Source organism: Chinchilla lanigera, unplaced genomic scaffold (assembly GCF_000276665.1).
Source record: "Chinchilla lanigera isolate Chin_1 unplaced genomic scaffold, ChiLan1.0 scaffold00012, whole genome shotgun sequence".
Lineage (NCBI taxonomy): Eukaryota > Metazoa > Chordata > Mammalia > Rodentia > Chinchillidae > Chinchilla > Chinchilla lanigera.
In genome coordinates, this window is record NW_004955413.1 from 4,547,982 (window position 1) to 4,563,713 (window position 15,732).

The 15,732-nt window shown below is 51.5% G+C and overlaps 1 protein-coding gene across 1 annotated transcript; it reads right to left on the reverse strand.

Moving 5' to 3' along the window:
- Positions 1–9,987: 9,987 nt before the first annotated feature.
- Phb2 (prohibitin 2) lies at positions 9,988–15,716 on the reverse strand. Its single transcript, XM_005378852.2, has 10 exons — positions 15,475–15,716; positions 15,262–15,346; positions 14,915–14,994; positions 12,630–12,814; positions 11,989–12,118; positions 11,779–11,882; positions 11,295–11,372; positions 10,828–10,904; positions 10,416–10,421; positions 9,988–10,305 (listed from the first exon to the last, which is right to left on the reverse strand). The coding sequence occupies exons 1-10, from the start codon at positions 15,599–15,601 to the stop codon at positions 10,278–10,280; spliced, it is 900 nt and encodes a 299-aa protein (XP_005378909.1). The 5' UTR covers positions 15,602–15,716; the 3' UTR covers positions 9,988–10,277.
- Positions 15,717–15,732: the final 16 nt, after the last annotated feature.

Consider the following 15,732-nt stretch of genomic DNA (forward strand, 5'->3'; position numbering starts at 1 on the left):
CTATATAGTTCAGGCTGGCCTTGAATTCACTATGCAGCCAGGCTGGCTTCGAACTCATGGTGATCCTCCTGCTTCAGCCTCCCAGAGTGCTGGGATTACAGCTGTGCACTACGATACCCAACCTCTTTCTTTCTCTCTCTCTCTCTTTTTTTGTCTTTTTGAGACAGGGTCTCACAATGCAATTCAGGCTGGCCTTGTGCTCACTTTGTAGCTGAGGCTGGCCTCGAACTCAAAACGATCCTCCTGCCTCAGCCTCCCGAGTGCTGGGATTACAGGTGTGCGCCACCACACCTGGTGTGTTTGATTATATATATATATATATTTTTTGGGTTTTTCTCCGGTACCGGGAACCGAACTCACGACCTTGCGCTTGCCAGGCGCTTTTGCCGCTGAGCTAAATCCCCAGCCCCTGTTTGATTATATTTTTAAAAACTGTTTTGTGGAGTTTGGGATAAACTGCACCTGAGACTGCTAAACTAAGTACTGTACTTTAAAAAAACAAAACAAAACTATTTAAATAAGTTTAGTCTTTATTTAAAAAAAAATGAATCATCCTAATTCATCCATTCTCCCCAGGGTGGTAATAAGGATCCAGGAGCTAATGCATGACAATAGCAGTGGCAACCATAATTCATTACAGGCTGGCCACATGCCCAGGAACTATTTAGAGACTACAGGATTAATTCATGCTAGGAACCTTTTTTATTTCCCTTGCTCAGGGTGGAACCCAAGGTCTCAAATGCTAGGCAAGCACTCACCGTGAAGCTACACCCATAGCTCAACCCCTGGAGGATACCTTGTCTTTCTCATTTTACAGTGGAGTAAACTGAGGCAGAGATGAGATGACTCTGTCAAGGTCACAGGACTTCTGGGTTGTGAAGCTGAGATTTTAATTAGGCCATCTGACCCCAGGACCCCCTCCCTCCTTACCCTGGAGACATAGCAGGGTCATTTGAGGGACTCACCTGTCGGGCTTCTGGATCTAAGCACTAAGAATTTCAGGAAGTTCTAGGAAGCAGACCTAGCAGCACGCCCTCCCTGCTTCCCCTCCTGGGCCAGGAGGGGCACATGAGGGGCTCCTGTCCTCCTGCCTCTGTTCTCCTGGGCATTAGGTCAGTTTATCTAGAGAGCAGCACCTCTTTACTTAAAGCTGGAGTCCCCCACCTGGGGGTGCTGAGCTGGTGTGAGACACACCTGGGAAGAACTGGCCTCCACCACCAGAAAGGCTAAGGTTAGGAAGGGTGTGTCCTGGGGCACAGGCCCTAGTGTCCACTATGTCACCTACATGACGAGTGCTGGTGGGCCCCCAGTTAGAGGTCAGCTCATGTCCTCCTGGAACTCGGGAGACGGAATCAGAAAGTGTCCAAACAGAATAATTACAGGCAGGTATGGGGAAGGGAAGGACGCAAACAAAGGGAGGGGAGAGCAGAGCGGGGCGGGCGCTTGGGATTGGGTCACACAATAGCTCCTTGGAGCGGTGGCCCCTGGGGTGGGGGTGGGGCTATCACCTGCGGCCTCAGGGCCCCCTCTCCCAGCAACGCCTGAGCAGCTCTGAAGAAAGGCAGGCGGTCCCACTCCTCTACCCTCCCTGGGCCAACTACCCTTGGGCTGGGACTTGGACTCCAGGAGCTCAGAGCACTGGATCCTCAGCACCCGGTGTGAGATACACTCCTGGCGGGACGACATGGGGGGAGCGCAGCAGCTCTGAGCTGCAGTCTGAAGGCCTGGGTGGTGCTCAGCTGGGGCCTCTCTGCTGGTGTAGGCACCCCTGCTCCAGGGCAGGACCTGCCTGACCTTCTCCCCTACCCCTTGGTGGTGCCCATAGGCCACTGGGCAGGGGTATAGATCAACTCTGCCAGGCTGACCTCGCAATGACCTCGGAAATTCTGTCCTCCGGCTCCGGCTTTGGGCAGGGTCAGCCAGACCAGGCTGGTCCTGGGGGCAGCAGCTGCTGTGTGGACGGGACAGCGTCTCTCTTTGTTTCTCTGGAGACGGAGAGAGGACCGGCAGGTAGGAGAAGTCGCCTGGACAGGGTGGGAAGCACTGGTGGTGCCCGCAGCTGGTGCTGGGAGGGAAGGGGTTAAGGCGTCCGGGCCAGCCTATAGCAGGAGGACACACCTGTGCGCAGGCGGGCGGGGCCCAGGTGAGGCCTTGCTGCCCCAGGCAGGCGGAGAAGGAAGGGGAGAAGGAAGGAGGAAGAGTGGGCCGGGACAGACTGTGGGCCTCAGAATCCGAGCCAGGAGATTTCTTCTTCTCCTCCACATCCAACTTTGGGGGGCAGATGGGCCTGGTGACAGGTAAAGATCATTGGGCAGGGGTCCTGGGGCTGAGGGCCAGTAAACTGATGTCAACTGGGGGCAGGGGCTGGCTAGGAGGGTGGCAGGGGAAGGGGCCAGAGGCTGAGGGCAGAGGGGTGAGGGGCTGCTAAAGCTGTCCGGGCCTAGGTGGCCAGCACCTTCGGGTGAGGCTGGTAGTGGGCAGCAGGGCTCACCCGGAAATATCCTCAGGGACCAGGTGGTGGGGGAGGGGAAGTGGGCCTGGGCCTGCCACCTATGCAGGGCAGGCTGGGCAGGGGCCCTCGTCTTACCCCGCAGTGTTTGGGTGCTGGTTGGGTCTCTAATACTGCCGGGTAATGATGGAGGCCCTTGTCCCTGTGGTACCCGTCACCTCGGGCCCTCGGCCCGGCTAGCTGCCCCCACCTCCACCCCGGAAGCCCCTTGTCTTGGGCAGAGGGTGCTGCAGAAGTGGCTCTGGGTTGGATGGCTGCCCACTGGAGGAACACAATGGCCCAGCCCCTCCTCCAGCCCAGTGTGATTTGTCATCTTCTGGGTCCAGAACCCACAGCTAACTTTGAGCTGTGCGGCTCCTGGGTTCTCAGTGGCCTGTGGCCAACATCCCTGTAGCTATCAACTGGTCAGCTGTTGCCTGGACTCCATGTTGGCTGGCTCTGGGTCCATCTTCCAGCACAGTGTTGGATGGTCTAATTGTGAAGCTCCTAACACTGTCTGGTAAAGATGGCTCCCGGGTCGGCTCGCTCAGCAGTGACCTCCAGAGAGCCCTGAAGACCGTGGAGGCCTCCTGATCAACCACCTCTGACCTTTACCCCTTTAGGTGCAGAGTGAAGCACTAGGAAGAGGGGAACAATAGGAAGGAGACAAAATGGCTGCCTCTAGAGCAGCAGCAAGACTTGGAAATAGACTTGTCCCTCAGGCACCTCCCCGTCTTCCCTAGGAACTAGCGGGAGACTGACCCAGGTCTCGGACCTGTCCTTTGTCTGTCAATCTTATTTTAGGCTTCTGGAACTCAGAAGAGCGGCTGCTACATCTGCTTCATCTTTCTTTCCCTTTCCTGACATTCAACCCACAGAGCAGGGAGAAATTAATCTGCTTCCCTCAATAAGCTAAGAGGCCGAAGATTTCCCCACTTCCTCCAACCCTGTTAGGATCTGTCTCTTCTCCCGCAAGCCACTCTAGTTCCTGGAGCATCAGCACTTTCTGTTTTGATTCCATGTGTTTCTTTCTCCCCCGGATAAGGGACAGGAAACAGGATAGGGGTGTGTCTGCGTGTAAGCACTGGATTCCTTTCTAGGCCTGAGATGGGAGGGCGGCCTAGGAAAGGTGAGGTAGGTCCTTGTGTAGTGGGAAAAATTTTTAAAACTATAGCTTCATAATTGGGCTGTTTGTTAGACTCAGTTGGCCTTGACTACCCAGCTGCTCCCTGCAATTAAACCTGCCCCACATATAGACTAACCTACGTATGTAACCGATTATAGATTAACCTGTTATCAACTCTGTATTTCCTGCTTACAAAAAGCATATAAATTGCTGTTCTACTTTAAGTCAGTGCTGATGTTTTTGGGCAGCGATCCCACATCAGCTCACCGGCATTAATAAAAGTTGCATTCCAACTCCCTGGTACAAAGCGTTTTCCATCCGGTTTGCTACAGTTTCTGCAACATTTCTTGGGTTGGTGGCTGGGAAAACACTGTGCTGACCGTTTGGGTCACCAGTGGGGTCTGCTGGCCTCAGGGACTCGCCCTCCGACACTTTTCGGAGTCTCCTCAATGGTCCTGCATTGGGAGCCCCTGTGTAGCAGCAGAGACCTTGCTGGCCAACAAAAGGAGACGGAACGCGAACTTCGGGGCCCTGCGATAAGGTAGGATTGTCCTGGGACGTCCCTCAGTTGGTTTGTCAGTTTCCGTCCCTTGCGTGGGTCGAGGGAGGAATTGATCACTTCTCTCTGTTACTTCTCTGTGTCAGTCAGTGTAGTCAGTTTCTGTTTCACCTAGACTTTGCCCTTGGGATTGGGGGCTGTAAAGTTTTTAACCTCTATGCTTGTCCTGAGTGTGAGATCGATTGGTGATTGGCCGCGCCTGAAACCCTGAGTCTGTACCTTCTCTGAGATCGATTGGCCATGCCTATGTCCTGCGAGGTCGACAGAGGGAACCATAAATGTAAAAGTTGTTCTCCAAGTATGGGACAAAGTAATAGATTCCCAGTCGAATGATCAGCCTGATCAACTCCCATACATAGATTCCTGGCTTGGGCTATGTCAGAATCATCCCCCTTTGGCTCCATGCCTGCACCTGCCAGGAAAAGAGAACCAGCTTAGTGATCAAAGCTAGCTTGCTGGGCCATAAAGTTTCAATTTAAAAAGCCTCTAAGGAAAAATTTATCCTGTCCTGCCCACCAACCCCGAGGATGATTTTCCTCCACCATATGTGGTTAACTGAGTGGCCTCCAGAGCATCCACCACATCAGCTACTCCCATTCCTGGCACCCAGTCCAGCTGGGTGCTTCTGACTCCACTGCTCAATCCTCCCTGACACCACGGGCACCTCCTCCTGCCCCGCTCAGCCCGCCAGACCCTAATCTGGTCAGTCATTGCCTCTGCTCCTCCCATCTTCAGATGTCTCTTTGTGCTTGCCCAGGGGGTCCACCGGGATCAGACCAACCACCTGTGGTGTTTTTACCAGCTGGTCTCTCCTGATCTCAGCTGGAAACCCCACACCTCGTTATATTCAGAGAACCCTCAAGCTCTGACTGATCTTGCTGCAATCTTTCAGACCCATCTCCCTACTTGAGATGACCGACTGCCATCACTTACTTCTGACCTTCTTCAATACTGAAGAACGCCTGAGAAATACTTTCAGAGAGGCAAAATTATGACAGTGATCCACAACAGGAGGGACCAAAATTCTCATGCCAGGATGGAAACTGAGCAAGGAGAAATATATAAATGTGTATGTGTGTGTGTATGCAAAATAAAGTGCATGAATCCATGGTCACGTGGACTCAGCTGGGAACTGGAGGAAAAGCTATCTAAACAGTCTAAAAACAAAAGTAGGGGGCTGGGGATTTAGCTCAGCGGCAAAGCGCCTGCCTGGCAAGCGCAAGGTCGTGAGTTCGGTTCCCGGTACCGGAGAAAAACCAAAAAAAATAAAAAAAATTAAAAAAAAAAAAAATAAAAATAAAAACAAAAGTAATTTAAAAATTATTTGAACTGTTATAGGCAAAAACATAAAAGAGCTGATTAACTTCAGTGCGCCAGAATGTACAGGTGGGATGGTGGCAGGCAGGCTAACAAAAGAGAGGCAGAACACCTGAGGTGCCAGCAGGCTCAGTGGCTAGGCTGTCATGGAGACGCAATGCCAAGAGACTTAGGCCCAGCTGTGCATGCTGAGATTGGAGGGAAAAAGCAAGAGTTATCTTTTCATTTCAAAGCAAGCAAGGGAATAAGACAGAGCCCAAGCTCTCCTGCTGGCTTCGGGAGCCCCAGGCCAGCCCTTGTTTGACATCACCAGCCTGGCACTGCCTACAGGCATGTAAAATCTGGAGCAGCTCCAGCCTGGGGTAAATGGCCAAAATACTGTTGAGCCATGGGGCTGGGGATTTAGCTCAGCGGCACAGCGCCTGCCTGGCAAGAGCAAGGTCGTGAGTTTGATTCCCGGTACCAGAAAAAAAACCAAAACCAAAAAAAAAAAAAAAAAACTATTGAACCTAAGGAAGAAATCAAATTACAAATTTTAACTAATGGGCAAATATATTTTCAATTTTCAGTTTGAGCTGATGTGCATAAAACATTTTTTGTACATTACATTGAATTTATAGGGTTAACTTACTCTTTATTGTTTTAATGTAAAAACACTGATTCAACATTACTTGGAGATCTGCTGGAAGTTGGTCAAGTTTACTATCTGAGGGATAATGGACATTTTAAAATTCAAGTGGCTAAGCCGGGTGTGGTGGCACACGCCTGCAATCCCAGCACTCAGGAGGCTGAGGCAGGAGGATCGTTGCCCGTTCAAGACCATCCTGAGCTACAAAGTGAGCTCAAGGCCAGCCTGAACTGCATAGACAGACCCTGTCTCAAAAAGACAAAAAAAAAAATAAAATAAAATTTCAGTGGCTATAGTCAAGTTTGTTGTAAAAGTTATAGTAAATGGAAAAAATATTAAGAAGGCTATAAATGTAGGAGATATACTTTTGATATGAGAGGATTCTGTATGGTGAAAGTCTTGTCCTACTGAAGGGATAAAAAGAAAGATGACAAGACTAAAAAGCTTACCTTTATGCCTTATGCTGACTGACGAGCTGTTTGCCAGCCGACCTGACCTGCAGAACGGAGCCCTTGGCCGACGTTGAGCACACCCTGTTCATGGATGGAAGTAGCTCGGTCAAAAATGAAAAACGCCAAGCTGGCTACGCAGTCATCACCACCGAAGAGGTGCTCCCAGCTGGACCTCTTCCCCAAAACTGGTTGGCCCAACAAGCTGAACTCCAGACACACATAGAAGCCCTCATCTGGGCCAAAGATAAAAGAAATAGAAATGACAGAGATCCATCTCTGGATTCCTCACTCCGAAATCAAGTGGGCTCATCCCGACTGCTGAAAGGCCTACCCTGACAAGTTAGCCCCTTTGAAGACCACCCTAAAAAGACAATGCATCCAAAGCCATGCTCCCACCACTCAGGAAGTTGATGAGTCAGTGCATGGCTTCAGATTGATTGGACACTGTACACCGGGGAGTGTCTGCCCTAAAAGTCATGTGCTGCTATTCTGTTTGGTTTCTGGCCCTCTTTCCTTTTGATAATCTGTACATTTGCCCTGGGACTCTGGGCTGTATCCCCAGAGGACTGGAGAGTTCCCCAAAAGGTTGCCTTTGACCTTTTCTACATCTGTGTAACCACTGGACTGCCCACCCTCAAGTGTCTCTAATTTGGGACTAAAATGACTTTCCTCTGGGTAATGCACCTAAGCCTCTTAGGAGTTTATGGAAAGGGAGGATACTGGGAGTTCCAAGCCTGTCTAGGTGGTACTCAGAGTCTCCTCAACCATACGAGGTGGGATCCCCACCAACCTAATGTGTCCGTGTACCTTGATGCCTGTCCCAACAATGGAATTAATAATTACTACACAGGATGTGGTGACCCGTGTTGGGAACAGACTTCCTGAACCAACAATAAGTATGTTTGTCAAGGCTGGCAGGGAACCCCTTACACAACAGGTGGTTAAAATGCTGTCAATATGTGTAATAACATCCATTACTGGTACTGTGGAAACTGACAGTGTGCCAATGTACATTGTCCTGAAGAAGAAAAACACTGCAATTTGGTCTGTAAGACAGGTCTGGGTAAGCCCTCCTTACAATGGAAGGCTTCCCCTCACTCGGGCTCTAGCCCCCTCTGATGGCAAGAAGGGCGCTGTAATCCCATTCAGTATCATGTTTACAACCCAGTGACATTATCTGGGCACTGGATGGCACAGGTAAAGATCCTGCAATGTTAATTCACATTCAAAAGGTCTTTAGTCCCACTATTCGGGTCCCCACCTCCCAAGTTTTCAAACTTCAAACCTGAGCACACCAAAAATGACACTAGAGATCTCACTAGCTCCAGACCTGTTAAGAGTTGACTAATGGGACTTATACTGTTCTTCAGCAGGTTGATCCCATTCTGGGAGAAGACTGCCAGCCCTGTGTGTTGCCCCCGCTACCCTCACATACCAGGCTTTAGGGTTAAGTCCAATGCTTTCTGGTTCCTTGTTACTCAGTCCCCAGCAATTTTGCTTCAACCTCCCCCAACTCAAATAATGGGAAACTCCACTTACTTCCTGGGAAACAAGGGCTTTCCATGTGTCAGCTGACTGCGCCTCCATAACCCAACTCAGCTCCTCACTTCAGGCGAATAATGGAATCTTCTTTGAGTGCTTTAATGGGGTCTACCACACTTTCCCCACAGCACATGAGCCTCTGTGGTGTTGCTTTCCTGGTCCTAGATCTAAATGTTTACCCTGGTGATTAGGGCCCTCTGGCTTGCCCTAAATCCCACCAGAAACGGGATCTTGTGTTCCTGCCCATTTTGGCTGGCAAAGCAATAGCTGGCCTAGCCATTGTGGAACAGCCCTTGGCTTAGGACAGAGCCAGTATACACAACTGACCAACCAAACAATAGGAGACTTTGAGAGCATTCAACTCTATTGACACTCTAGGAGAGCAAATGGATTCTTTAGCCATGGTTGTCCTGCAAAACCAGGGGGCTTTAGACCTCCGAACAGCCCAACAAAGGGGAACCTGTCTTTTCCTAGAGGAAAAATGCTGTTAGGCTAAAAAGTCAGGATTAATCAAAACTCCCATCAGTTGCAAAAGTGCCTCAGAGAGCCAAAGATAAGATTCTTCTTGGAGTTCCCTAGACATTTTCCCTTCACCGGTGGGAGCCTTACTTGGGTCTTTAATGGCCCTCCTGATGGTCCTCATGAGTCCCTGTATGTGCATCCTGACCGGATTTCTGTGAGTGCTTTGAGGGTGTACATAGCCAGCTCTGCCTAAAGGCTACCCCTCCTATCAGCTTCTTAAAGCTGAAGAAAAATCTTCCTTATAAAAACAAAAGGGAGCAGGGTGTGGTGGTGCATGCCTGTAATCCTAGCACTCAGGAAGCTGATGCAGGAGGATTGTTGCAAACTCCAGACCAGCCTGGGCTACAAAGTGAGCTCAAGGCCAGCCTGAATGGCATAGTGGGACCCTGTCTCAAAAAGACAAAAAACCAAAAAAGTGGGAAAATTTTTACAACTATAGCTTCATAATTGGGCCATTAGACTCAGTTGGCCTTGACTACCCAGCTGCAACTCAGATAATGGACTCGGCTCGGTCTGTCCCACTGCACAATAGCCTACACCAATACTGTTTTGCTAGTCTGCCTCAGGGCAAGGTAGCCCTGTCAAGGTCATACTAAATCTTGCCCGCGACCCTAACCCACCCTTTTGTGCTCCATGATAAATGGCAAAAAGTATGTAAGTTGCTGTTTTACTTTAAGCCAGTGCTGGTGCTTTTGGGGAGCAATCCCACATCAACCCGCTGCTGGAAGCCTTCCAACTCTCTGGTGCAAAGCGTTTTCCATCCAGTTTGCTAGTTTCTGCACACTTGCACCAAGAGGTCCCTGATGTTGGTCTGGGCTGAGGGAGGGCAATGCCCACCTCCACAGGTGGGGCCGCTATGCAATTAGCTCCTCACACCTGGTGACTATGAAATTGGGGTGCAGGTGGCCCACAGCAGGCAACGAAATCTACTGTGCTTTGAGCGCCGAGGTCCCTCAGCGGGTGCACACAATCTCCCCACAGCTCCAGGGAAGCCTGGTAACAAGGAAGCAGCTCTCCTTAGGGTGATCAGATTGAGTATGGCTCAGCAAAGCTGCAGCTGCTCCAGCTCCAGCCTTAAAGATGTCGGTAAACAATGGTGTGGTCCACACTGGAAGTGGGGTAGGTACAGCTGGCTCTCTGGATGTGAGGCCTGCCCCTCACTGGACCGGTCCCACTTTAGAGCCTGGCCGCCCGGCTTGCAAGACCGGGAGCCCAGCCCTGATTTAAACCTCCACTGCGTGGTTAACAGCCTGGGCAAGCCCCTTGCGCCCTCTGCTGGCCGACAGGAGGCCCGGCGCGCATTCGTGACCCAGTGCTGGCCTCCTCTCCCCTTTGACATGGAAAAACCCTGACTTCAGTTTAAGTAATAAAAGTTTATTGAGAATTCCTGGGGTGGTGATTATTCCTCCCAACTGGAGGGAGGGTGCAACATGGTAGGAAATCACTGAGAAATCACACGGTCCCAACCCGCTAGCCGACACAGGAGGAAGAAATCGTCCCCGAAGGTCGGTCTTCAAGGGCTCCAGGCGACAGGAGTAGAGGGACCAACAGGTGGAATGGGGTGCCCGAGCCCTAGCTGCTCCTCAAGATCCAGAGGAGAAACAGCCACTTCCTCTCCGGGGCGGAGTTCTGGGTGACCAGGCTCATTTCTTACCCTTGATGAGGCTGTCACTGTGGGAGAGAGGGATGGTGAGCTGGGCCCTCCAAGAGCTGCTGTGGGAGGTGTAGGGAGCAGGCAGGCACTGGGTGGGGACCCCTGGGGCAGGACAGGGGAAACTCACCTTCCCCTGTGGACACCAGGTCGCCCAGCGAGCAGGAAAACAAAGAGAAAGGCACATGACTCACAGTTCAGGCTGTGGCTGTTTCTGCCCCCTGCCCCCCCCCCCCCCCCCCCCCCCGGCAGCTCCATGCCCGGGAGCAGCAGTTTTGGGGTTCCTGAGCGAGGACACTGGGCACCATCGTTCATCATTCTTTGGTCAGACAAGTATTTGCAATTAAAGCGCCCTTTATAGGATCAGAATCAGTCCTATGGGATGCAGGATAGCAGCTGGCAGCACCCCTGCCCCCACCGCCATCTCTGGTTCAGAGCCAGAATGTCTGTCACAGGTCACACATGTAGCTTCAGCAGGCTCAAGTTCAAGTGACCAGACTCGTGCCCTATGTGCCTTCACCATGCACTACACATCTGCTCACCGGGTGAAACTTTCATCCTGCAGGTTCAGCACGAGGTTGTCAGCCGTGAGATAGATGCGATTCTGTGAGGTGGCAATCTGAGGGCAATGAGACAGAGAGACCTTCTGTCCTCAAGAACCAAAGCAGTGCCAGGCGTGTGGTCCACGCCTATAATCTCAGCACTTGGGAGGCTGAAGCAAGAGGATTGTTGTGAGTTTGAGACCAGCCTGGGCTACGAAGTGAGCCCAAGGCCAGCCTGAACTGCACAGTGAGACCCTGTCTCAAAAAAAAAAAAAACAACCAAAGCAGTGAGTGATGACTCTGATGTGCTAGTCCTGGAAGCTTCCTTGATGAGGAAATAGTGCCACAGAAGCCAGTCTGAGTAGAAATCTGAGCAAGAAGAATCTAATTCCCTGACTTCAAAGCGTGTTCAGTGAGAACACTTTCACTCCAAGTAACCAAGGTGCAGGTGCTGGGCTCTCACTCACCGTCTTAGAGATGTTCTGGGCTGCCCGGATCTTACGGAGCTTGATGTAGCCAGGATTCTTACTCAGCGCTTCTCCGAGGTGAGCAGGGCAGGGTTAAGGGTCCACAAGGATGGGCCCAACCCCTCCTCACTACCCTCTTCTGGTCTGTCCTCTGGGCCGTCAGAACCAAGCTGTGCTCATGTGGCTTCTGCCCATCCCTCCCACAGCCCTGCCTGTGGGCCTCCCTGCAGGCTGCTACTAGAGCCAAGGCAGCAGCAGCCTTGAAGGCAAGGCAAGGCCAGCAGTCCTATGGGTCCAGCCTTACCTTGGGGAGCAGGCCTCAGAGTCCCCACCAAGATTCCAGACCCCATCTGTAGCCCCCTAGCCCAGGAGCCAAGGGGCAGACAGCATGAATCACATTCGCCTTGGTCTCATCAGCCGGACCAGTGGAGGACAGGTAAGCAGGGTGCCCCAGGGGCTGGGCCAATTCTTTGTGGCAGGATATCATCTTGGCGGCCTCCGCCTCACCCTCTGCCTGCACAATCTTCTGCCGCTGTTCCTGCTTTGCTTTTTCCACCAAGAACTGGGCCCGCTGGGCCTCCTGCTGGGCTGTGACAGAGTTAGGAGTCAAAGATGTGACAGGAGACTCAAGCACAGATGGCCCCACTTGTGCCCCTGCGGCTGAAGACCTAGTCCCAGTCCCCTTGTGACTCACCCACTTGTTTGGCTTCCACAGCAGCTGTGTACTCCCGGCTGAAGCTCAGCTCTGTAATGGCGACATCATCCAGGATGAGGCTGAAGTCCTTAGCCCTCTCTGTCAGCTCGCGGCGGATCAGCAGGGACACCTGGGGGCAGGGGTGGGGAGGGGAAGGGAGGGATGGTTTGAGGGGGCTGGAGAACTGGAAGGAAGATTGTGTGGCTGTGACCATCTGATGTCAGAAACTGAGAATGGTGGGAAACTCACTAGCCTGGTTTAGTTCCTCCGACGTTCACTAGGCCACTGAGTTGGACAGGACTTGGTTCAGTCTTGTCAGGTAGATGACCCTGCATCAGGGAGGTGGTCTGACTGGCCCAGGTCACACTGATTCCTAATCCTCCACTCCCTCCAATATAAGCAGCATCTTCTTAGCTACTGCCAGGCAAACCCACAATTCTCTTCACAAAGAGGTAAAGGAACATCTGGGTTTTGTCACTATATTCTTCTCCTGTGTTTCCTTCCTGACACTGACTGCTATGGACTTCTGGTGTTGGTTCGCCTTACATCCTGCCAGTGGCAAGTGGCATCGCTTTTAATGGAACCAGAGCACTGACCTTGGGCCTAGGAGGGAAATGCTGCCAAACGGGAGGGACTCAGACCTGCGCCCGCTGCGTAATCAGCTGTGAGGCATTGAACTTCGCCACCACGCTCTTGAGCACCTCGTTGACAATGGACGGTAACACTCGCTCCTCATAGTCCAGGCCTAGGCGTTGGTACATGCTGGGGAGCTCCTGGGCATTGGGCCGAGACAGCACTCGCAGGGAGATGTTCACCATCTGCAGGTCTGAGGGAGAGGTCAGCAGGGGCTGGTCAGGGTTCCCCCACCCCTGCATCCTCCTTTCCCATGCTTCTCTCTAAGCCAGTGATGGCACGAGCACTGCAGCGGACAAGCAGAGCCCTCTGTCAGCATTTGAGCCAAACGGCCCCACACCTTGAAAGCGGATAGCTGAAATATATGCATTTAGAAAACTACATTTGCAGACAATCCTACAAGCCATTAGGAAATCTACAAGGGATCTCCTAGCATTGTAGCAGTTTCAAAGGAGAATTTAAAAACAGATTTTTACAGTTCCATAACCCTGTGTTTTCTCCTCCAGAAAAGCCACATTTTAAGAATGTGATCTTTTCTGCTTACACTGGTTAGATTTTGGAAATCTGGAAATGGAGCTACTGGAATTTGAAGAAAGCTCTATACGAAAAAGTAAATTCTATGGCCTTCATGTAATACTTAAGATGCAGACAAACGACAACAGTTGGTAGTTCTCAAAAGTGTGGAATTCTCTGCTGAATAATTTTAAGTCAAAACATTTGGCACTGCTTTTCTTTGGATAAGTGTGTGCTTGTGAGCAGCTGCTTCAGGTTTGAATTACAGCAAACCTGATAAAAGAACCAGGCTAACAGGTGACCAGTGCCGCGTGTGTTGCTCTCAAACTAAGTATGAGCCAAGCTCTGAGAGATCATCAGTGCGTGCACAGCAGCAAAGACCACACTGTGCATAAAAAAGCACCCCAATGCAAACCTTTACTTTTTTTTTTTTGAGACAGGGTCTTGCTATGTAACCCAGGTTGGCCTTGAACTCATGGCAATGCTGCCCCAACCTCCCACATGCTGGGATTACTGGTGTATACCACCACGCCCAGCAACTTTCACCTTTTTTGTTGTTTTGAGACAGGGTTTTGCTATGTAGTTCAGGCTGGCCTTGAACTCACTATGTAGCCCAGGCTGGCCTGAACCCATGGCTCTCCTTCTGCCTCAGCCTCTGCAGTGCTGGGATTACAGGTGTTTTGAGAAGCTGTATCATAGAAAGCTATTTCTGTGTTTTTAAGACAAAAGGTGTTAATGTATAAGTTGTTTTTTCTAAACTAAAACCTCAGTATTCAGGTTTAACTGCAGTGCTGGTACTTTGTGATACATAAGTGAGTTTTGGGTCTCAGTTGGGGACCCGGTCTCTAAGCCCAGTGAAATGCTGCACAATGTAGCACTTCCCTGGGAAGGACACTCATCAGGTCAATGTCTGTGACAAAGCACAGGTGAAATGGCTCCTTGTGCACTGTGAAGCCTTCACCCACACAATCCCTGTTAGTTTTGTCACTGGGGTTTGTACAATCTCTAACGTTAGTGCTATCATGCAGGATCACAATCACCTCTCTCCTTCGCTAGACTATGGAGAGCTAAGGACAAGAACTGTTACTTCTTTTTTCTCATGCTACAAATTGAACCCAGGGTCTCTGCATTGAGCTACCTGCCTAGCTTCTTGTATTTTTTGAGACAAGAGTCTTAATCGTTAAACTGCCCAGGTTGTGCTTGAACTTGCAGTCTTCCTGCCTCAGCCTCCTAGAGTGCTGGGATTATAGGTGTAAGCCACTATACCCTGCAAAGATTGTGTTTTATGGATCTGTTTACCCTAGGGCTTCACAGTACAAAAAAACATATTACTAGTCATAGTGAGCTACCTGCCTCAGTGCATAAGTCAATGGGAGAGAGAGTGAGTCAGGGGACTGGGCAGTCTCAGTAGCATGGCTTTTCGGTATGAAATATAAGGAGAGAATTAGCAAAGAATGTAAACAAGCTTCTCCAGGGTAGGGCGTATCAGTACATCCATAACTGAATTATCAAATCAGAAGAGAATTTTCACCTGAACAGCGACTTAAAAAAAACGATAAACAATATTCTGGTTTCTTTTACATTAGGGTAAACAGATTGTTAAAACTGTTAAAATACAGTCGGATGGAATGTACTAATACTTTAACCTCAGGACGCAGGCTTTTATGTAGACTCGGAAACCCAAAGCAGGAGACCCCGCAGTACTGTTTCCCCCATGGACGGTCCCTTGCTTATGTTAGGTATCCCACCTGCCAAGTGACTCCCAGTTACCCACACTTACCTTTGGAGCCTGTGGGGGAGGAGATTTTTCGGGGTCTGGCCCGAATGTCATAGATTATGGGGTACTGGAACCAGGGGATCCTGGAGGGGAGAGGGCGGGGACAGGCATTAGGAAACTGCAGTTTCGCTAACTCTGTCCAGTCTGCCTTCACCACGTGCTTTTTGGTCTGCTCCTCCCGAAAGGAACCACAGACAAGAACAGTCGTTTATGCGCTGCTGCAGGACTCTGAGCGGCACCCGCTGTCCTGAGAGCGGGGCGAGGACGAGGAGGGAGCAGCGTGAACCGTGTCGCAGGCGGGTCACGTCAAGGGTGAAGGCTCAGGGTCAGCCCGCGCTGCCCGCCATTACCTGAAGTGGAGGCCCTCGGCCAGGATGGTGTCCTGCTGCACGCCACCGATCCGGTTAAAGAAGATGGCTCGGTGGCCGCCTTCAACTGGAGAGAGAGGGCGGGGGTCAGGCTCAGCCCAGGGAGCAGCGCGAGCGGCTGCCGAGCGCGACACCCGGCGAGCCCGGGCAGGGGGCCGGGGCGGGGACCCCAGCGAGGAGGAGGAGGCTGCTCACCGGTGAACACGGACTCGCGGACGCCGTAGGCCACCGCGCCGGCCCCCAGTAGTAGCTTCAGCGCCGTGCCCATGCCCCGAGGCCCGGCGGGCAGGCGTCCCGCTAAGTCCTTCAGGTTCTGGGCCATGTCTGAGCCTGAGGGCGGCGGCACCAGAGGTGAGGAGGGGGTGCCCGCCCGCCTGTACCCCACTCCAGCCTAGAGTTCACAACCGCACACGAGGGTTCAGGGCCCAGGGCTCCGAGGAGAAAGGGCACCGG